General features: G+C 47.6%; 1 protein-coding gene across 10 annotated transcripts in view; it reads left to right on the top strand.

The window, feature by feature from the left end:
- erc1b (ELKS/RAB6-interacting/CAST family member 1b) overlaps nt 1–22,155 on the top strand; it is a 171,741-nt gene that overhangs the window by 135,110 nt on the left and 14,476 nt on the right. For 7 of the 10 annotated variants that reach the window (XM_035527787.2, XM_035527786.2, XM_035527785.2 and 4 more), the window contains 2 exons: nt 5,089–5,190; nt 21,232–21,417. In XM_035527787.2, the coding sequence (XP_035383680.1) occupies nt 5,089–5,190; nt 21,232–21,417 (288 nt within the window). Of the gene's footprint in view, nt 1–5,088; nt 5,191–6,985; nt 7,052–21,231; nt 21,418–22,155 lie in introns of those variants that run through there. The other 3 variants (XM_035527789.2, XM_035527788.2, XM_027020550.3) reach the window with 1 other exon arrangement.

Genomic DNA, 22,155 nt, shown 5'->3' with positions numbered 1-22,155 from the left:
CGTGCGTGCGTGCGTCCGTGCGTGTACGCGTGCGTGCGTCCGTGCGTGCGTGTACATGTGCGTGCGTCCGTGTGTACATGTGCGTGTACATGTGCGTGCGTCCGTGCGTGTACATGTGCGTGCGTCCGTGCGTGTACATGTGCGTGCGTCCGTGCGTGTACATGTGCGTCCGTCCGTGTGTACATGTGCGTGCGTACGTGTGCGTGTACGCGTGCGTGCGTGTGCGTGTACGCGTGCGTGCGTGTGCGTGTACGCGTGCGTGCGTGTGCGTGTACGCGTGCGTGCGTGTGTGCGTGTGCGTGTACGCGTGCGCGCGTGTACGCGTGCGTGCGTCCGTGCGTGTACATGTGTGTGCGTCCGTGCGTGTACATGTCCGTGCGTACATGTGCGTGTACATGTGCGTGCGTACATGTGCGTGTACATGTCCGTGCGTACATGTGCGTGTACATGTCCGTGCGTACATGTGCGTGTACATGTCCGTGCGTACATGTGCGTGTGCGTGCGTCCGTGCGTACATGTGCGTGCGTCCGTGCGTGTACATGTGCGTGCGTCCGTGCGTGTACATGTGCGTGCGTCCGTGCGTGTACATGTGCGTCCGTGCGTGTACATGTGCGTCCGTGCGTGTACATGTGCGTGCGTCCGTGCGTGTACATGTGCGTGCGTCCGTGCGTGTACATGTGCGTGCGTCCGTGCGTGTACATGTGCGTGCGTCCGTGCGTGTACATGTGCGTGTACATGTGCGTGCGTCCGTGCGTGTACATGTGCGTGCGTCCGTGCGTGTACATGTGCGTGCGTCCGTGCGTGTACATGTGCGTGCGTACATGTGCGTGCATCCGTGCGTGTACATGTGCGTGCGTCCGTGCGTGTACATGTGCGTGAGTCCGTGCGTACATGTGCGTGCGTACATGTGCGTGTATGCGTGCGTGCGTACATGTGCGTGTATGCGTGCGTGCGTGCGTGCGTGCGTGCGTGCGTGCGTACATGTGCGTGCGTCCGTGCGTACATGTGCGTGTACATGTACGTGCGTCCGTGCGTACATGTGCGTGTACAGGTGCGTGCGTCCGTGCGTACATGTGCGTGTACAGGTGCGTGCGTCCGTGCGTACATGTGCGTGTACAGGTGCGTGCGTCCGTGCGTACATGTGCGTGTACAGGTGCGTGCGTCCGTGCGTACATGTGCGTGTACAGGTGCGTGCGTCCGTGCGTACATGTGCGTGTACAGGTGCGTGCGTCCGTGCGTACAGGTGCGTGCGTACATGTGCGTGTACATGTGCGTGCGTCCGTGCGTACATGTGCGTGTGTGTGTGTGCGTGTGTGTGTGTATATATGTGTGTGTGTATATGTGTGTGCGTGCGTGTGTGCATCCATGCTGGGAGATGAGTGACGCAGCGTTTGCTGTTGCCTGTGCAAACTCCTTCCTCTCCCCTCGTCTTGCCCCACATCCTCACTTCCTCTCCTCTACGCTTCCATTTCAAGCCCGCACTTTTTCCGCGGGCTCCTTCCAGCGCAGGGACTCCCGTACAAGTCTGAGAGTGTTAGACTTGACTAGCACTAAATCCTAGACAGTAAAAGCCCTGGAGCGCGTGGAACAAATTGCAGTGAAAGGGCTTGATTCTGCACAACAGCGCAGCGAGCACAGACCCACGACGCGCTGAGTGCGCCGCAGTGCGCCTCGCACCCGAGAGTCTCTGTCTCACCGCTGTTTTCTGCAGCGGAAACTGCTGGTTTCCGAGGCCCACTGGGAAGGTGCGAAGCTGCTGAGTGCTTGGTGGGGGGGGGGGGCCTCTCCTCGTTCACTGCTTCCTTTGATCTGGAACCAAGCGTCTTGTTAACAGACGGAAGACGGGTTTCATCTCTTGCATGGAAACTTTGTTTTTTTGTTTGGGTTTGTTTTGTTTTGGACCCAAATCTTTTTGTGCATGCTGAGTTTGTTGTTCGTGTGAGGGTCTTCTGTTTCTGAGTGCTTATGTGCGTGAGCAGGTGTTGGACTAAGTTGCACCAGTTTGTTTGTTTGTTGTTCATCCTTTTATCATCTCCATCTGCATCTTTTAAAATCCGACGCCATTGAGGTCACTCTGTCTGCCGCCTGGCAGCTGTCTTGCTGTTTTTGCTCCTGCTCTGTGCTGCCATTGGTCTCTCTCTCCTGCTCTGTGCTGCCATTGGTCTCTCTCTCCTGCTCTGTGCTGCCATTGGTCTGTCTCTCCTGCTCTGTGCTGCCATTGGTCTCTCTCTCCTGCTCTGTGCTGCCATTGGTCTCTCTCTCTCCTGCTCTGTGCTGCCATTGGTCTCTCTCTCTCCTGCTCTGTGCTGCCATTGGTCTCTCTCTCCTGCTCTGTGCTGCCATTGGTCTCTCTCTCTCCTGCTCTGTGCTGCCATTGGTCTCTCTCTCTCCTGCTCTGTGCTGCCATTGGTCTCTCTCTCTCCTGCTCTGTGCTGCCATTGGTCTCTCTCTCTCCTGCTCTGTGCTGCCATTGGTCTCTCTCTCTCCTGCTCTGTGCTGCCATTGGTCTCTCTCTCTCCTGCTCTGTGCTGCCATTGGTCTCTCTCTCTCCTGCTCTGTGCTGCCATTGGTCTCTCTCTCTCCTGCTCTGTGCTGCCATTGGTCTCTCTCTCTCCTGCTCTGTGCTGCCATTGGTCTCTCTCTCTCCTGCTCTGTGCTGCCATTGGTCTCTCTCTCTCCTGCTCTGTGCTGCCATTGGTCTCTCTCTCTCCTGCTCTGTGCTGCCATTGGTCTCTCTCTCTCCTGCTCTGTGCTCCCTAGTCCACCATGCCTGCCTGTGCACAGTTCTCCCAGTCCTGCACCCCTCTATTATTACGGCATTTAGCAGACGCTCTTATCCAGAGCGACTTACAAAAGAGCTTTTGTCATTTACTCATAGAATACATAGAATACATCCTTTACTCATAGAATACATCCTAGCCAACAGGTTAGAGTCCAAGATACCGTTGATCTAGAATACTGTTTAAATACAGGCATCAATGCTGATGCCTAGAAGTCAACAATCAGTGCAATAAACAATACCTTACAATAAGGACTAGAGTTTGTTAGTCAACATAGGAGCAGGGTCAGTGGTTATTTAAATATTCCACAAAAAGATGGGTCTTCAAGTTCGTTCCACCATCTAGGAACCAGGACAGAGAATAGTCTCGATGCTTGTCTTCGATGAGACTTGAAGCATTGTATTTCAAGCTGAGCCAGACTTGAGGCTCAGAGTGCTTAACGTGCGGATCGGGCATTAACCACTGACGTCATGTATGCAGGGGCTGGTCCAGTTTTGGCTCTGTAGGCAAGCATCAAGGTTTTAAATCTGATGTAGGCAGGTACTGGAAGCCAATGAAGGGAGCGCAGCATTGGAGTGACGTGTGAACTTTGGGAGATTGAAGACCAGTCGTGCTCCTGAATTCTGGATAAGTTGTTGAGGCCTAATGGCTCTTGGAGGAAGACCAACAAGTAGCACGTTGCAGTAGTCTAGCTTTGAGTTTACAGGCGACTGCACAAGCACCTGTGTAGCTTCCTGTGAGAGAAAGGGCCGAATGCTTCGTATGTTACAAAGGAGAAATCTGCAAGAGTGGGTCAGATTTGAAACGTGCTGAGGACGACAACCGGTCGTCCAGAGTTATGCCCCAGCTACGAGCAGATTCAGACCCTCCACCGGCCCCTAATCTCAGGCTGTCCCCCTCTGCTGGCCGTGGCTGGTGCACCTGATGACCACACCTTGAGTTCCATTACCGACCTCAGAGAGCGCAGGGCCGTGTTGAAGGCCACCGTGTCTAAACACGAGGTTTCCCATCGCCAACCCTGTAAGAGCGAGAGGGAAGAGAGGAGAGAGTTGGAGATTAAGAGATGGCGCATGAAAGCGAGCGAAAAAACTAAACAGAAGGAGCCCAACCATCACATTCAGGGTGGGGATGCATGAGCCGGGAACTCCCGAGATCCCGGAAGGGTGGGGCGCCGCCTGGATCTCATTTGACATTAATGTCTTATTCATTTAATTCCATTTCTTGTTCGTGTTACGGAGAGGCATGGTTGGCTTGGCAGTATAAATCACACACTCTGTTAGCTGTAGAAAATACACACACCTCTTTGTGGTCTTGCATGAGAAACTCTGGCTCACGTGAGCCTCATCAAGAGGGACAGGTCAGATGATGCCCAGAATGTACACGACCTGTAGCGATGTCGCAGCCTATAGAACACGTTCGCTGTAGAGTGCATCAGAACGTTCTCACCGAGAGCCAATCTCAAACCCATCTGTTGTCCGTTTATTGTCGGTTGCTTATTCGAAGAGTGGTTGCACATTTAGTTAATGAATTCATGCATATTCATGTTTATGCGCGCCCTCCGTGTCCCGCCTAGCTTTCTCTTCTCTCGCAGCCCTTTCTGTCTTTAACATTTTTCCACTGCTCTCTTATGAGCTTCGAACCCAAAATCGATAGTAAAAATAGAATTGCTTAGGTAAGCTACCCATCAGGATGGTGTTTGGGGTATGAGAGCCAAATGCTGGTCCTTAGTTACCACCCTGAGGCACGAAGGGTTCATGTGTATTGAGTTATCCCATGGAGATTCGAAACGTTTGGAATCCAGAATCAGTTTTATTTGTTGGGTGTGTTCCACATGGGAGGAATTTGTCTTAACAAGTGTACATGTACCGTGCTGAAAATACTGATGCACTGAACTGTTTACGGTAGAATGCACAGAACAGAGAATACACGTAAATAAAGTATTGCAAAATAGAGCTGTTTTAAAATAAAAGTAAACTTGAACAAAGCACATGTCCGTAGATGTATTGGAGATGTCCGTGAAGTTTTGCGCAGTCGTACAAGTTGATCTCAGCGGTGCTTTGGCGTGGATAGTCAGACCAGGTCAGCCTGTCGTCAGTAGGAGTCTCTGAGTCAGAATTAGTGTAAGTTCTGAGAGTATGAGCGGAGCTCTGTTTGTGTGTGCGTGCGTGTGTGCGTGCGTGTGTGCGTGCCTGTGCGTGCGTCTGTGCGTGTGCGCGCGCGTGCATGCGTGTGTGTGTGTGTGTGTGTGTGTGTGTGTGTTTCTGCAGTAACTGTTCCTTTCCCCTCTACTTTCCTCCCCTTTATTCAGACGCAGAATCGGATGAAGCTGATGTCTGATAACTACGATGACGACCATCTCAAGGACTCCTCCCATCCTGTCCAGTCTAACCACAAACCCTCTCCAGACCAGGTGAGTGAAGTAGCTCCTTCATGTCCACGTCCAGTGTCTGAATAGGACACCGTCTCTGGTTTCGCCAGACAACACAGACGCTGTCGTTTTCTCTCCATGCCACACCCCTCTGCCCTTGTGTTCGTCTGGTCAAACTTGGGCAAGACAAGTTTATTCATACATGGCATTTTTCATACACAGTGGCAATTCAGTGTGATTTACATAAAGGTTGACAGTTGAATTAAATTGAAAAGGGAAGATTAAAAACAGTTTATTTAAACGGAGCAAATTTCAAATAGATTTTAAATAAAGACCGAATAAATTAAGAATTAAAAAAATATAAAGTGTGGTGCTGAAAATTCCGAGTTAAAAGTGCAGTGCTGTAAACATGCACTTTCCCTGAGTGGCTCTCACACACACTCTTCCTTCTCTTGTTCTTTCCCGTCTACTCTTATTGTTTTTCCTTCATGCTGTTTTTGAAGCCCTGGCTGTCTGTAATGTTTGATTTAGCCATGAAAACCCCGTCTTGGTTTACAAGGGCGTCTTTACGGCCAAACATAAGCAACAGGAAATTACATCTTTCACATCCTATAAAACACTGCTCCTCCACACCACTATCTACTATTATTATTTCATATTAGGGCACCTAAAATTATTTGAGCACATAAGACACACACACACACACACACACACTTAGATGCTCTTCTATATGGCTTTGTTTGTTTAGGTCATCCATAATCACTGGATGGATTTATAAGACTTGATCTTTTTGTTTATTTGTGCTGCTTTTGAACAATAACTCTGTAGAGCTCCGTCCCATTAAATGACTGTCCGTAGTTAAGGTTCATACAGCCAGTGTGAGCAATTGAAGAAAAAGTGGTACAACTATGCAAGAATCTGTCTCCACCAAATTCCCTGTTCATCCAGTAAACATCAACACTAGTTTCCCTCTTCCCCACTAACTCAGTGATGTATTTCTGTAGAGACACTAGAGGAGTTCAGTCAGTTATGCAGTACTGCTTCACAACCAGAAATTAGTATATCAGTCACTGAGACCACAACACAGAACGCTGCACACCGAATACATCGTCTCACTGCTTAGGGGAGCCCATTTACACTTAGAGCTACCGAGCTCTTTAAACAGCCAGTAAAAAGGAATGTTAGAATACTAGGAACACGGGCACCACACACACACACACACACACACACATGACACACATCCTTTCTGTGAGCTCCATCCTCAAATATGCTCAAATAAGAACATATCGGAACTGGAGACCAAACTCTGCCATCGCAGTATTAGTACAGAAATACAGAGGCGACATGGCATAGATTGGGAAGAGTCCCCAAGAGCTGTTCAAACCAGAGAAACATGCATGTCAGCCAGCGGGCCGTCACACTTCTATAGTCTGAACCCTGCTCTGTTCCCTCTGTCCTACTTGAGGGATTCTAGGCACAGTCACTAGTGTGTCTTCACGCACCTTCACGCAGGGCTTAATAGTTTTTTGGGGAAATATATATTGCATATCATTTAAATCTACAAAGTTGGGTGTGAACATGGTTCCTTTTCACACTCTGGCAGATCGTTTAGTTCAGTTTGTCTAAGTAAACGATTGTGTGCTTTGTATATATTATTTGTATGTTTTGTCTTGTTATAGATCTCCATAAGCGGTGGCCAGATATGGCCCTTAAACAAATGTAGTTGGATATTAAACTAATCAGCGCATCATTCGAACGTTGTCTCTCCTGCTAACTAACTCTTCCTTCTAATCCCATGCTGCTTTGGACGTCCTGTGCACTCATTTTCAACCAATAGGACGATGAGGAGGGCATTTGGGCATAGCCAATCAGACGCCCTCTTGCCGCCATTTTGTTCAGACGGGTGAGAAACGCCTCCGGTGGCAAATGCAGTTCAGTCACCTTTTCGTTTCTGTTTCTTTCTCACCTCTCTTGCATCATCCTCCACTACGTAAGCATTAACTGCTATTTTCTCTCCTTTCTTATTTTTCCTTTCTGCGTTGAGGTCATTTTTGTGGTCATCTCATGTTGTTTGCATTTCATCTGTTTATTCCCATCCAGTCTGTGTTTTCTCTTTGTGTTCGTGATTTTGGTGTAAATGTTATTGTCCAAGACTGCTTTCTCTCTGTTGGATGTTCAGTGGGCCTTTTACCAGGGTTTGTAAATATACTGTCATTGTGATGTCCCAAGCAAGCAAAGCCACATTCTTGTTAATTTTTAGAGAATGTTTCCTTCTCATCACTCCGTAGTTTCTTTCCGAGACGTTTATATCTATAGCAAGGGCGCACAGCCTCAAATCACCACAGTTTATCACTGAATCGCCTGTATACTCCCATCATTCTCTGAACTCTGATTCATAATTTTCATCACAATGACAGCTCACTGCTTTTTTAATTCCTTTCCCGTCTTACACAGACAGCTTTAATACAAATCAACCCATCTGTCAGTCTTCTGCACTGCTTTTTTTTTTTCCCCTTTTTTCGCTTGCCAAAAAGACAACAATGTTCTCATATTAATTTTTGCACTGACAATCTTGATGGATGGTTCTGAGGAAGCAGATCAACTGTTCTGTGCATGTGAGAAGCACATGTTCCATCAATGTGACACACATACACACAGAGAGAGAGAGAGAGAGAGACAGACAGACAGACAGACAGACAGACAGACAGACACAGACAGACAGACAACAGACACGACAGCCCAAAATTACATTGGTTGGTTCTAAATGCACGTTTACTTTACTAACAATAATTAATTTGAAGCCTTCTGACCTGCTGGTGCCAGCATGCTAATGGAGTCCAACCATCAGCCACTGTATGAACACTCAGATGCAGTAATACTCATATACAGTGTGTGCAGTTAGATGCAGAACAGATTAAAGGAAAATTGTAGGTCTCTTTCTTTCTCTCTTTCTGTCTGTCTGTCTTTTTCTCTCTGTTTTTGTGACCAAAATGGCTGCTTAAAAATCAGCTTGTTTTATTTCAGGTAACAAACCCCTCTTTGTATGTTTGTACACGATCCAGCAGTCTCAGTAAGACACAGAAAGGCCCTGCTGAGATGTTTCCCAAAATGAAGCTCAGAATTACACTTCTGTCACTCCTGTGGCCTCCTGTGTTCTCTGTGTATTACTGAGTCAATTTCACTATTCGTTAGTCATATGACTTGAGGAAACCTGTAATGACGTCTACCATGAAGATCTCGGAGCCGTGCCATCGTTGTCGGAGCCAGCACAAAGAGAAACCATTTGCTGTGAGCCGTATTCCAGATGTGGAATTTGCATGCGTACACACGTGATTTAGGCGCGGTAATCATTTCATTTTGGACTCTGGTCTTGTCTTTGTTGGGGTTGCAGGTGGTTCAGCCTAGTTGAAATCGCTGCTTTTCCATGTCCGCAGCCCATAAAGCGCAACCCTGGAACCGGTTGTTGACTCGTTAGCCTGTGATCAGTGATGGGCCATCTCTGTAGCCTGAGATGGTTTGCCAGTAGAAGATTTACAATCCAAGTTCTGCTGTGAGCTTGTTTGTGTTCCTATAGGTTTGTGTGTGATATTTTCTTTTGACCAATGGCTGTTGTTTGTTTGTTTTGACCAATTGCTGTTGTTTGGGGATTTGTTTTGTTCGTTTTCTGCTTTTGTCTGGTCAGTGGTTTGGTTTTGCCAAAGACTGTCCTAAAGTTCCACAATTTGAATGAATTATAACTGGCCCTTGTCCTGGTCTGTTTAAAACTACTACTTTTTTGTTTGTTTGTTTGTGAAGCCTAGTACGGCCAGTTTCTGACGTACAACCTGGCAGGTGTCTGAGAGAAGTGATCTGCTCATGGATCCTGGATTTCGTTTCTCTTCCGAAAAGGCCTTGTCCCGTCGCGGACCTCGTTTTGGTTGTGTGTATAAGGCTGAGGTGTTCATCCTGCCAGGTGTCCACAGGAGACGAGAGCTTCTTGTGGGTCCCGGCTTCCGTTTCCCTCACAGTCGGCCTTTCTTCTGAATCTTCGGTTTGGTACTTCAGACGACTTCCATGAAGTTAGCAGCTCCTTTTGTCACCACCGAGCTCGAAAGTGACTCACATTTTGAGACCACACCAGAAAGCAAGTAGCCACGCGAAACAGAAAAGTAACGAGGACACTGTTGGCCTGTCACCTCATGTTGGCGGCCCCAGACATTACTAAACGCTTGGACAGCACGATGCTGTGGAAAACTGTGAAGTGGTTTCATGTGCTTGGCCATCGTCTGTTGCTAGGGTCGGTGGATACTCGTCCCGCTGGACTGGTTGCTGTTTGCCCTCTGCTGAAGCTCATAAGTATATCCATCCTCCACTTCCCCACATTAAAACATTTCCCGCCCAGCTGTGAAGGAACATTAGGCCCCTCTGCTCGCTTGGAGTACAGTTTCTTTTTTGTTTTTTTGTTTTTTTTCCTCAGTGAGAAAACAGCCCAGTGGTTAGAAAGGGAGCATTATAACAGCTCTGTTATAGTCATTAATATGAGGTTAAAGTGCTTGTTTTTCCTTGCAGTTCACATTTGTAGTTGCATTGTTTATTCCAGTTTATTCTCTTTCCCCGTTTGTGGGTCCAGTCCAAATGTGTCTAATTATATTAAAATTGGAAACACATGGTGGAGGGGAAAACGCAGGGGGTCATTGTTAAAACATTCCTGCTTCCATATGATTTCAATATAAAAACTGGCCTCTGGTTCTGGCATTTGCCTAGTGTAGACAGTAGAGTAGACAGCACTGGGGCCCTTACTGAGTATGGAGTTTCGGGGTGGGGGGGTTATAGTTTGTGACGCATCGATTCTGCCTTCCTTTCTATATCCACCCTCATTTGGGGGAGACTGACAGTGACCCTAATGAGTGAATTGGCCATTTCCTGTACCCAGTAGAATGGACTCATTCATGGTGATGTCTAAAACAGCATATTTAATGGGAAAATGATGGACTTGTGTAACACTCATTGATGTGGAGTCTTCAGAGAGGCAGGCAAGACCAATAGGACAAGACGATACAATCAGGCAGCTGACAGACATCAGTAAATTTGACCCAAGAGTTGCAGAACACACAGTGCTTTATCTAATCTGTAATCTGAACCACACACTCCCTCTGATGACAGATTGATGACGGTCCATGCTGAATCAGATGGTTTTATCCAACCGTGTGGTCAGAGGACTCTTCCCCCCCGCAGCAGACGCTGGATAAGGCTTCAGCGGAGACGGCGGAGTGCGCAGTAGAAGTGCAGTGATCACGTCATATGGGATGAGCTCACATGAGAGGGCCCACAAGTGCAGTGTAAAAACACAATGGCGCTCTCTTCTCTCAGTGCTCAGATTCGCAGTTCTCCCCGTGGGATCCTGGGAAGGGACCCCTGGTTAACATCAGTCAGGCTAAGCATGCCCTGTCACTTCTGTTTTAGCAGGCTGGCTGTGCAACAGCTTGTATGTGTTCCCCTAGAGGAACTGAATGGTCTTCTGCCAAGTTGGGTAAAGATGGCATGCACACTGGGTGTGTGTGTGTGTGTGTGTGTGTGTGTGTGTGTGTGTGTGTGTGTGTGTGTGTGTGTGTGTGTGTGTGTGTGTGTGTGTGTGTGTGTGTGTGTCATGTACACTTGCCATTTCATTTTAGGGGTTAATTTTCATTTCTTTGAACATTCGGTTTTCGCATCCTTCAGATTTCCAGCCTGCATCTATAAATAGCAGAGAAATCTACCCAGTGTTGATTTCATCTCCTTAATCACGTGACAACATGGAGCTAGCTTTGCTTTGCACACTCCTGAAGGCCCTCCTGGTGCTTTGCTCCGTGAGTTTAGATAGAAAGTTTCAATGCTTTGATGTGCATCTTCTTCCTTCAGTTTTTGTCCTCCTCTTCCTCCTCCCCACCCCTCCCTCATCCTCGGGCGCAACGACGCTTTTGCGTGGGATTGTGTCTGCCCTGGTCTGCTTCAGAGCTGAGGAGTGTGTGCCGCTTTTTTAAGGCCTTCACCAAGCCGCACGACTTGGCTTGGTATCCCAGAATGCATCACTCAGGAAAAATAGATTTTAATGGTTCATCTGTGTTTCCGGTTTCCCTCTTGGATGTCAGTGATGTCAGAGGATGCGCTCACCAGTGGAGCTGGTTGGGTTGAACTAAGAAAACAGTGAAAGTTCAGGAAAGCGCCGCATGTCTGGTGCTCTTTCTCGTGAAGAATCACAAAGCCGGATCTGGAGAGAGCACGGAAAGAGAGTTTGTTTTTCCGTCCTTGTTAGCTTTTTCTTAACGCAGTGTTCATGCAGTCATGGTTGGCCAGCAAAACACATAAATACACAAGTACGATTTTAGACATGCGTTACCGGCAGAGGTGGGGAGAACCAACTGTGGTTTCTGTTCACAAAGATGTCTGTAGATTTGTGATTTGATTTGATTTTTTTGGATAATTGTGAAATCCTACATTATAAATAAGCATATAAAAACAAGTCAGTTTGCTACTCCTCCCCTGAAACCCAATGAACTGAGGGGCCCTGCGGGACACGGTAGATGAGAGTGCAGGACCAGGTCTGTTGCGGCCCCGCTGATCCAGGACGCCGCTGCAGAACTTGTTGACGGGCACGTTGGAGCACTTCCCACGGGCACCTCTCCCGCCGGCGTTTCTTCTCCAGATGAGGAAGAGAAACCAATACGATGAAATTAACAAACCATGACAATGAACAGTGGAAAATCCCGACAAATTAGACCTGTGTTAGAGAGAGAATAATTCTGTACAATTAGCACACTACCATTAACATTTCAAAAGAGTGTTAAAACTGAGAGAGAAAGGAGTCTATTTAGCCATCTGGTTTTAAGGCTCAGTAAACTAAAACCCACTTATATTACAAACGCCAAAGAGGCACAGGACAACAGCAACTTCATACTCAAGCAATCAGACCCATCCAAATTACAACCAATGAAAAACAAAAATACATCACATATTGGAAAGAAGCCACAAAAACACAACCCAAACTTCAATGCTATTTGCCCCTAAATGGAGAGTACACATTATCATTCTTTCTGACCAAAATGAAAGACAAAAAAAAACAAAACAAAAAAAACAACAAAACCTAAGGAATGTATTGACAGTGTACAGACTTGAACACGGCCCAGCCGTTGAACCGGACCGTCCCAGGCAGACCTGGTTGCCCAGAGAACAGCAGGCACTGGCCCCTGGGAGAGGTGGAGTTAGATCTGTACTGCTGAACAGTGCCAGACATGAATCAGTTAGAAAACTATTCCATAAGAACATCTGCACCGTCTCTGCTGACTTTCTGATTACAGTAATAAGACATTGGCCTTTACCTTCGGGGGGAAGACTGGGTGGATTATTTGAGCCGCCAGATTCGTGGCATCTCCTTACATCCGGTGATTATTAAGTAGTTGGTCATAACTGTTAACTAGTTATTTCGTAAATACTGTACATGTTTGTTTTATTTCTGCTTTTTTTTTTTTTTTTTTTGAATTTGCTTTTGCAGGACTTTTAACTTTTGACATTCATGCCCATAAAACATTGCAGAGTTCAAATGAAGATAGAGAGAGAGAATTAGCAAGAGACACTAAATGGCTGATAGCATATAATATATATAGTGTATATAATGTTTAACATGGGTAATATCTAGTCTGCTTCACGCTCACTGCACTCAAACACTGAAGCTGTGATCACTGTACCAGACATGGTGGTGATTTCCATGTGTGGTTTAAAACTCTGTGAGGGAAGGGTGGATGTGAAATTATAAGGGCTACCAATTATCTGGTACAACACCCCCCCTGTTTTTTCTCTAAGGTGTCACACTCGCTGAGCACCAGCAGGAAGTGAGTTTGTTTGTTTTTTTGTGTTTGCGTTCTTTAAACCGTGCCGTAAGAGCTGTATGCCTGCGTGTGTTGTGCGTGCGCTGCAGGAATAAGACCCAGATGCTGCATTCTCACTTCCACCCTGTCACTCTGCACAGACCCCCGCGACCCTCCCCGCCTCAGCCTGGAAGGCACGGGGCTTGCTGGGTACCTCTGGGCCCCCTGTGGACACTGCTGGCCTGATTTAGGACTGATAGGAAAGAGCTGTGCCAGGCCGAGCACCCTGCCTCCTCCCACAGGAGCAATCTTACACCTCCCAGCTCGTTTAACACTTAACCATCCATGGACAGCACGCGCACTGGAGGTGAAGAGGAATGGATGGAAAAGTGTTATGGCTTCTGTTTTTCTTGCTTACCTTCTCTCTCTCTCTCTCTCTCTCTCTCTCTCTCTCCCCCCCATCTTCCTTCCCTCCATCTTTCTCTCCCTCTGTTCCTTTGTCTGTTTCACTCCCCCCGTCATGTCTAGGTCTTTGTGTTGTCCCTCTGCTCATGCAGTTCTCTGGACAGCACCCTCTACCATCACCAGTTCACTACAGTCTCTCTAACTCTGGACAGCACCCTCTACCATCACCAGTTCACTACAGTCTCTCTAACTCTGGACAGCACCCTCTACCATCACCAGTTCACTACAGTCTCTCTAACTCTGGACAGCACCCTCTACCATCACCAGTTCACTACAGTCTCTCTAACTCTGGACAGCACCCTCTACCATCACCAGTTCACTACAGTCTCTCTAACTCTGGACAGCACCCTCTACCATCACCAGTTCACTACAGTCTCTCTAACTCTGGACAGCACCCTCTACCATCACCAGTTCACTACAGTCTCTCTAACTCTGGACAGCACCCTCTACCATCATCAGTTCACTACAGTCTCTCTAACTCTGGACAGCACCCTCTACCATCACCAGTTCACTACAGTCTCTCTAACTCTGGACAGCACCCTCTACCATCACCAGTTCACTACAGTCTCTCTAACTCTGGACAGCACCCTCTACCATCATCAGTTCACTACAGTCTCTCTAACTCTGGACAGCACCCTCTACCATCACCAGTTCACTACAGTCTCTCTAACTCTGGACAGCACCCTCTACCATCATCAGTTCACTACAGTCTCTCTAACTCTGGACAGCACCCTCTACCATCACCAGTTCACTACAGTCTCTCTAACTCTGGACAGCACCCTCTACCATCACCAGTTCACTACAGTCTCTCTAACTCTGGACAGCACCCTCTACCATCACCAGTTCACTACAGTCTCTCTAACTCTGGACAGCACCCTCTACCATCACCAGTTCACTACAGTCTCTCTAACTCTGGACAGCACCCTCTACCATCATCAGTTCACTACAGTCTCTCTAACTCTGGACAGCACCCTCTACCATCACCAGTTCACTACAGTCTCTCTAACTCTGGACAGCACCCTCTACCATCACCAGTTCACTACAGTCTCTCTAACTCTGGACAGCACCCTCTACCATCACCAGTTCACTACAGTCTCTCTAACTCTGGACAGCACCCTCTACCATCACCAGTTCACTACAGTCTCTCTAACTCTGGACAGCACCCTCTACCATCACCAGTTCACTACAGTCTCTCTAACTCTGGACAGCACCCTCTACCATCATCAGTTCACTACAGTCTCTCTAACTCTGGACAGCACCCTCTACCATCACCAGTTCACTACAGTCTCTCTAACTCTGGACAGCACCCTCTACCATCACCAGTTCACTACAGTCTCTCTAACTCTGGACAGCACCCTCTACCATCACCAGTTCACTACAGTCTCTCTAACTCTGGACAGCACCCTCTACCATCATCAGTTCACTACAGTCTCTCTAACTCTGGACAGCACCCTCTACCATCATCAGTTCACTACAGTCTCTCTAACTCTGGACAGCACCCTCTACCATCACCAGTTCACTACAGTCTCTCTAACTCTGGACAGCACCCTCTACCATCATCAGTTCACTGCCTGCTGGCATCAGCTACCCCTGACTTGTGCTTTACAGTTGTCAGAGACTTTGCCACTCAGCATGATATTCATTCTGTGATGGAGGTCAAGCCTGTGTGTGTGTGTGTGTGTGTGTGTGTGTGTGTGTGTGTGTGTTGGATTCGTGCACCCCACTGAGTCCCATTTTCCGACTTCCTCTGTGTGTAAACCCTGCTCATCCCCTGAGACGTGCGTGTTGAAGCTGAGGGCGTCACACCCTCTGAGGTTGTGCGGGTCTGCTACATGCATCTTCATCTGCCCCCCCTCCAGACAGAGGTGTCATCCACTTGTTTCTTCTCTCTTCATTTCCTTCCTCGAACGCTCCACTGAGGTCTTACGGTGATGAGTGCTGCGCTAAGGAAGCCCCCTGACCTTGGCACAAGAGCACGCCCCATTGTCCATCTTTACCCACTGCTCTGTCTTGATGTGTTCCAGAAGCAGAGGCCAGTGTCTCCTAAGTGCTCATGGGAATTTTGTGTGAATATAAGTCATTAAGGGGTCCTTTTGTAGCAGGGTGGGTAGACATGTCAAAGAGAATCTGGAACCGGTACACACGGCACATGAAACACGCGCGCGCACACACACACACACACACACACACACACACACACAGACAAGAATAAATTAAGAATGGTTTGAAAGAAAAGCTTTTCCCATTGAATATGCCCAAGGAAGATGCTTAAGTAAACAGTGAATATCAAACTCTTCTCTTTATGCGTATGGCAAGTCTAATTGTATGGTTTATTTAACTGTGTGCTGTATGCGCAGTGTGTTGTGCGAGAACAGTCCGCTCTAGCGTCTCTTGGTGTGGTTGATGTTTCAGAGATGCCCTTCTCCTCCTCTCTCTACTTCTCAGTGGACAAAACTCTCACTTCATGCCTTGATTTGACCAGTTTCAGTTCTTTGTGTCTGCCCACCTTAATACCACAAGGGTTATAACCCCCCTGCCACTTAACCCCCTCCTAGGGGTAAGATTTAACCCCAAACAACTGCTCTTCCTCTTTCAAGGACATAATTCTTGTTTTGGCAGACTACTGTTACCTTTTAGTCACACACACACACTTGAACTATGAATGGAACTCAGTCCTTTGGCTGCAGCCTTTGTGGTCTGTATAAACGTCACTGTGCAGGTGATCCTGGGAGTTAGTTTGAAATTTCCCTGCCTGCATCTCCAGAGTCAACACAAACCTGGCCTGGCTTCTCTGTCCTCTTGCAGAGCTGTTAAAGACCTGCTCTTTCTGTTAGCCAATCACTGACGGGGAAATCCAGCCTGCACACGAGTGGCCATAAAACCCCCTCACACACACGCAGACACACACCCAAGTGTATAAATCTAATAGCATTCATATAAAGTGCCTGCATAAATAGGTGACGAGGCTCTAGGTTCATAAAACGCTACAGCCATGGAACCATAATGCGCATAAATCTCGCATCTCTTAAAAATGAATGCTGCTTTTTGTGTCTGTGTGTGTATGTGTGTGTGTGAGTGAAGTGCAGAGGAATGAGGGTGTGTGTGTGAGGGAAGAAGGTTACGGAGAAATATTGAGAGCTGCAGAGAGAGGCGCTGTGGACAGACAGAGCCGGTCACGTGAGATAAGACAGACCAACTCACCTGCTCTTAATCTCCACAGTGCATCTGTGCTCTGTGCTGACACTGGTAGGGGGTAGCATTTTTGTGGGTGGTTGTGGGTAGGGGGGTGTGCACGTATGCTTTAAAGCTTGGCAGCCATTTTTCTCTCATGGTAGTGTTTCCCCCCCCCCCGCTGTTTCTTTGTCTTGGCGTGAAGGAGACTTGCCTCTTTCTTGAAAAGCATTTTATGATGTTGGTCACACTGGCCTTGTCAGTGGGCTGCAGATTTGAAACTGTGCAGACCCCCTTGGTTTGTCATTTGCTTCTAGACACCCTGCCCCCACCCACCCCGAGCCGCAATGTGTGAATGTAAGTGGATACCAAAATACAAGGTGCATAGCAAGACCATGTGCTTCTGCCTGTAGGCCTGTACCCCACACATCTCCCCCTCCTTCCCCCACGCATGCTGTTGCGAGCTGGGTTACCGTTGCGCTGGGGCTCCCTCGTCTCTGGGCCTTTGGATGCCATGTGGAGGAAGCCAGTGGGTTCTCTCTGGTGGAGCCTCTGACTGACAGCATTGATCCGCACGGCTGTTTCTTTCCATGGGTATCGGATGGCAGTTGATGAACCGATGGGTGATTGATGAGAGGGGAAGAGGGTGGGCTGGCGGGACGGCCGTTGAGGGGTCGGCTCGGCTCTCTCGTGGGCGTTGGAGAGGGTGGGGGCAAGGCTCGAGTTATGACGGTGCCAGGTTTGTGTAGGCATGCACATTTATTCAGCGTCCAGTGAAGACAGCTTCTTTTAGAGAGGCCATAATGAAGCAGACAAGTGTGGGCTCTCGGAGGAGCTGAAGCTGGAGTCCAGACGCTGAGATTTGAGAGGGCCTTAGCAACTACTATGAAGAGTTTCTATTACTGCAGAGAAAGACAATGTTCAACATCAATACGCCCCACCTCCCCAAGACAGGTTTCGGTCCGACCATCGGAAGACCCGCGAAGCGCTTTCTGACTCTTCCCGTCTAATGACTCCTGACATCACTACCCAGGAACTAAGGGATGATGGCTTGTTGTCCCAACCTTTGTTTTTGGAGGAATGAGACAGGAAACGCTCCTCTCCTTCCCTGCCTGTATCTCCTGTATCTAAGGGATACGGTTCATGCACACACGGCGCGCTCTGTGGCCACTCGAGACCAAAGCGTAATGGAGGAATCTCTACCCATGGCGATCCATCACCGACAGGAAGGCACTGAGAGGAAGACTGCACAGAATTTAAAAATAGATTCAGTTCTGACCAGACAAGGCTGTTGCATCATCCTCGTTTCGGGACATTGTACACACCCTGAACAGTCCCACACAAGCCTGTACCATCCACAGCACACAGGAGACAAACGGTGCTTTGAACGGGGAGAAAGTCTCCCGCCCCCCGTTGTAAATCTGTCACTTGGGCCTAATGTTTGTTGTTGTTATTGTTGTATTATTTATGACTTCAGACGCCTTGCTCCACCACCCAACTGTTCGAACGTGACAGAGTAACGCGGCATTAGCAAAACACAGATGACAGAATCCAGTCGACAGAACCACCCCCACCTCGATTCTTCATATGGAGCTAGCCGAACGCCAGACCGACTGCCACCGTCTTAACATTTAGCAGTCTCCCACCTCCACACCCCGCCTCCGGAGCCACCGTAGGTGCTATGGAAGCCACGCTGGGCCACCCTGATTGGAAGCTGTTTATCACGGGACATGAGTCCCGCCATGGCTTAGCTTAGCCTTAGTCAGATGGATGGCGTAGCACTCTGAAGGACATTTGTCTTCCACAGGAGCAGCGCGGTCCGTTTGCTTTCCGGGGGAGGGGGGGCTGGAAGTGGAACCAAACCCCATCCTTTGTCGGGCCTTTTCTGAAAGCACTTTAGGCACTTTATGTTCCTAGTCAATCATAAATGATGTTGGGTGCTATACTAGAGTATGAGTATACAGGGAGGGAGGGAGGGAGGGAGGGAGGGAGAGAGAGAGAGGGAGAACTCACACACAGAGGTAGACAGCCAGTACGGGAGCGTTGGGGTAGGAGGCGCGCGTCTGTATAAAACACCGGACCGTGAGTTCTCACTCCAGCGCTTGAAGCTACTGGGCTTTCCCAAGGCATGTTCACCATGGAAGCTGAAGAAGGGCATGTTTGCGAAGGCAGAGATGTTTGCACCCAGCTGATTTCACAGTGTAACAAACTAGTTTATAAGAGGTGACTGTTTAGTAACAGTGTACAAGAAGCCCTCAATCTGACCGTCATTTTCGGGACTCGTCCCCTTCTGTCTCTGCCTGCCAGTCGATCTCCAAAGGTCCCCTATGCATCAGCCATAGAGCAGATGGTGCTGAGTTTTCAGGTGGTCAACAGTCTTTCCTCCCAGTTTCCCCGTCAGCACATGTAAGGTAGTAGACTCCCGTAGTCTGTGCTATTAATAGAAATAGCTGATACTCACTGATGCTTGTATGGTCATTTAAATATATAGTACTTGTGGTTCCAAGGACACAAAATTAATGGAAGCAACTAGCCTGTCGTTGTCTTTTTCTCGCGCTCTTTCTCTCTTTCTTTCCCTCCCCACTTCTCCCTTTCTGTCTCTCTGTTTTGATGTTCCTCTGTCTTCACACTCATTCTTATTCAGTTGCTCTCTCTAGCCAGGCTCCACCTGAGAGGATCCCAGAGTCCTGCTGCGCTAAAACAGAATAACGTTCTGCCCTAGTAAAGATGCGCGGGGTAATGTGAATTAATAAAGTGTGTGGACACAGTCGTTTGTACTGGTTTTCACACGTTGTGGTGCAAAAGACCCTCACATTCATTCACTCTTTCTCTCTCTCTCTCACTCACCCACACTCACATTCACCCTTTCACACTCGCTCCTTGACTCACTCTCACCCACTCACTCTCTCTTTCACTCTCACTCCATCACTCTCACTCACTCTCTCTCACTGCCTGACTCACTCACTCTCTATCACACTCAGTCTTCCCGATTGCTCTCCACCACACTCAGGTAACTGTTGGTGTTTCTGTTTTTGCACGCACTCCCAGCAGTTGGAGCGTTCGCTTGCCTCTTTATGACCTTCTTTGTTTTCAGATCTCTGTGAGATTATTTATATAGGAAAGATTCACTCAGTCTTCTCTTCTCACACGTTAGAAGCAGAAGTTCAGAGAAACTGGGCCCTCAGAATGCAGCTTTGGGTCAAGTGTTGCAATCCAAAAGCAATAGTGAGATGTGTAGAACGTGTGACACTCCATCTCTTAGGAGCAGGAATAAATACAGGAAAAATAAAGAAGTGACAATGTATTACAATAAACTAGATAAGACAAGCTTACGCTAACAGTAAATATATTAATAGCATGGTTCTAATTACAGGATTGGATGGGTCTGACCCAAGAATTAATTAAGAATTGCCCCCCCCCCCTTCCCGGAATCCATTAAGAACAATTCGGAGGGGGTCCACATACGAACACACACACACACACCAAGATTACAGGTTTACAATTACAGATGTATATGTATCTGTAATTGTAAACCTGTAATCTTTTTTTACCTGGAATTGTAAATTGATTTTTTTTTTAAATTGACCATCCAACTGCCTCCGTATAATTCACCCTCTGATTAATAGTATAAGGATCATTATTGTACAGTGAGAGGTGTGGTGGGTGTATTAGTGTAGAGTGTAATTTTTTTAGGTTGGGGAAAATTTCAAAAAATTGGGAGCATGCTCTTAAATATTACTGTATGAATTTTTTTTTTTTTTTTTTTACAAAGAGTATAGTTATGCTAAGGTCTCTCTCTCTCTCTCTCTCTCTCTCTCTCTCTCTCTCTCTCTCTCTCTGCCAACACCACTGCCAACACCTCACTCATCATAACAGCTCAGTGAGGCAGTCCAACACACCGAGTGCGTGCATTGCCTCAGTATGTATAGCAGACGTGTACGGGTGTCCTCTATGGGTTCTGTGTATCACAGGTCTGTGCAAGGCTCCTATAATTTCAAATATACAGTATCCATATGGTCTCGGCAGGACGTTTATAAGACGTGCACACTGGTGTGGAATGTTTTCCCACTGCCTGCATGCACTGGGAAGGGTAGCCAAGTCAAGCCAAGTCATCTTTATTCACGGAGCAGCCTTAAAAGACAACAGGCGTCAGCCAAGCTGCTTTACCATAAAATGAGATGATTTAAACCTACAGAGCACGATGCATACGAATCACGTTTAAACAAGATATATGCTCATGTTTTTGGCTTGGATGTGTTCCACTTCTCTCTTGCATGAAGAATTTACATGATTTAATTTTGATTTATTATCCTGTAATATGTTATGATTTTTTTTTTTTCTTCTTCATCTGAAATCATTTACACTGTGTCACAGTGCATTACTGTTTTGGAGTAAAATCAGTTCCTTTAAATTTGTCAAATATGAACTGAAGTATGTGCACTGTTTTTATGCCCTGACTCCTTAAACAGAGTTACTAGCCCTAGTCTATTATTTTTCGGAAATCTCTAATATGCACGTTTTTGTCCGAATAATCAAAGGCAACTGTCACAGAGAACCATCAGGTTCTTTTGCCAGGCGCTGGGATTAGGATTGATCGTTGTTAACGTCTCCCCCCCCCCCTCCCCAGATTATCGCCCCTCTCATAGACCTCAATCAGAACCGCAGCAAGCTGAGGCTCTACATCGGCCATCTCACGGCCCTTTGTCAAGAAAGAGACCCGCACATCCTGCAGGACCTGGCTCCGCCCTCTGCCTACCACCGCAGCCAACAAGACACCTGGGAGGCGGAGCTGCAGAAAATGAGCCCTGAGCAGGTGAGTGAGGGACATTCCGGTCGTCGCGTTTATCTTTTTTCTCCGTGTAAATCTTGCCAGTGGCGTCCTCACCGTGGAACTGTTAAGCATGCTGTTGCTCTCTGTTTGAAAAAGTACGCTTGACAGACTGTTCTTCAGATAATTTTGGCTTTGCAGTTTCTGCCTAATTAAGTATTTATTTCTTACACACACACACCACATTCTGTGAGGTTGTGTGCGTGTGTGTGTGTGTGTGTGTGTGTGCGCACGCGTGTGTGCGTGCGTGTGTGTGTGAATGATCAGTGCTCCAGTGCATGTGAGGGCCTGGTACTATAAAACTTTCTTGGGTACTTGGATTTGTCACCCATCGAATACTGGAGCCATCTGGCCTGGCCCCTGTCTGAAGGGGCCCCATGCTGACGCTAAGGCACACTGCTCTTAAATCTGCTATTGGCTTTGTGAATCAGGCCCTCTCTGTGTAAATGCCATTACACCTCTTTATAGAGCGGAATGTGTTCCTACACAAAATAAATAGTCCAATATATTGTTTTTTTATTAGCCTCATTTTCTGTTACTTCAAAAAAAAGAAAGAGAGAGAGCACGCCCAGAGAGACCCAGTTCTCCTTTAAAGGCAGAAGCAAAGCCAAGAGAGGAGGGAGGGGAGGGGAGGGGAGGGGAGGAGAGGGGAGTTGAGGGTTTGGGGAGGCGTCATTAGAGGAGAGCAAAAAAAGAAATGGACAATTGAGGAGGTAGAAGGTT

The sequence above is a fragment of the Electrophorus electricus genome, chromosome 11 (assembly GCF_041902795.1).
Source record: "Electrophorus electricus isolate QZ-2024a chromosome 11, ASM4190279v1, whole genome shotgun sequence".
NCBI lineage: Eukaryota > Metazoa > Chordata > Actinopteri > Gymnotiformes > Gymnotidae > Electrophorus > Electrophorus electricus.
Note: the sequence above shows the minus strand (reverse complement) of the source record. Positions and strands in the feature narration are given on the sequence as shown.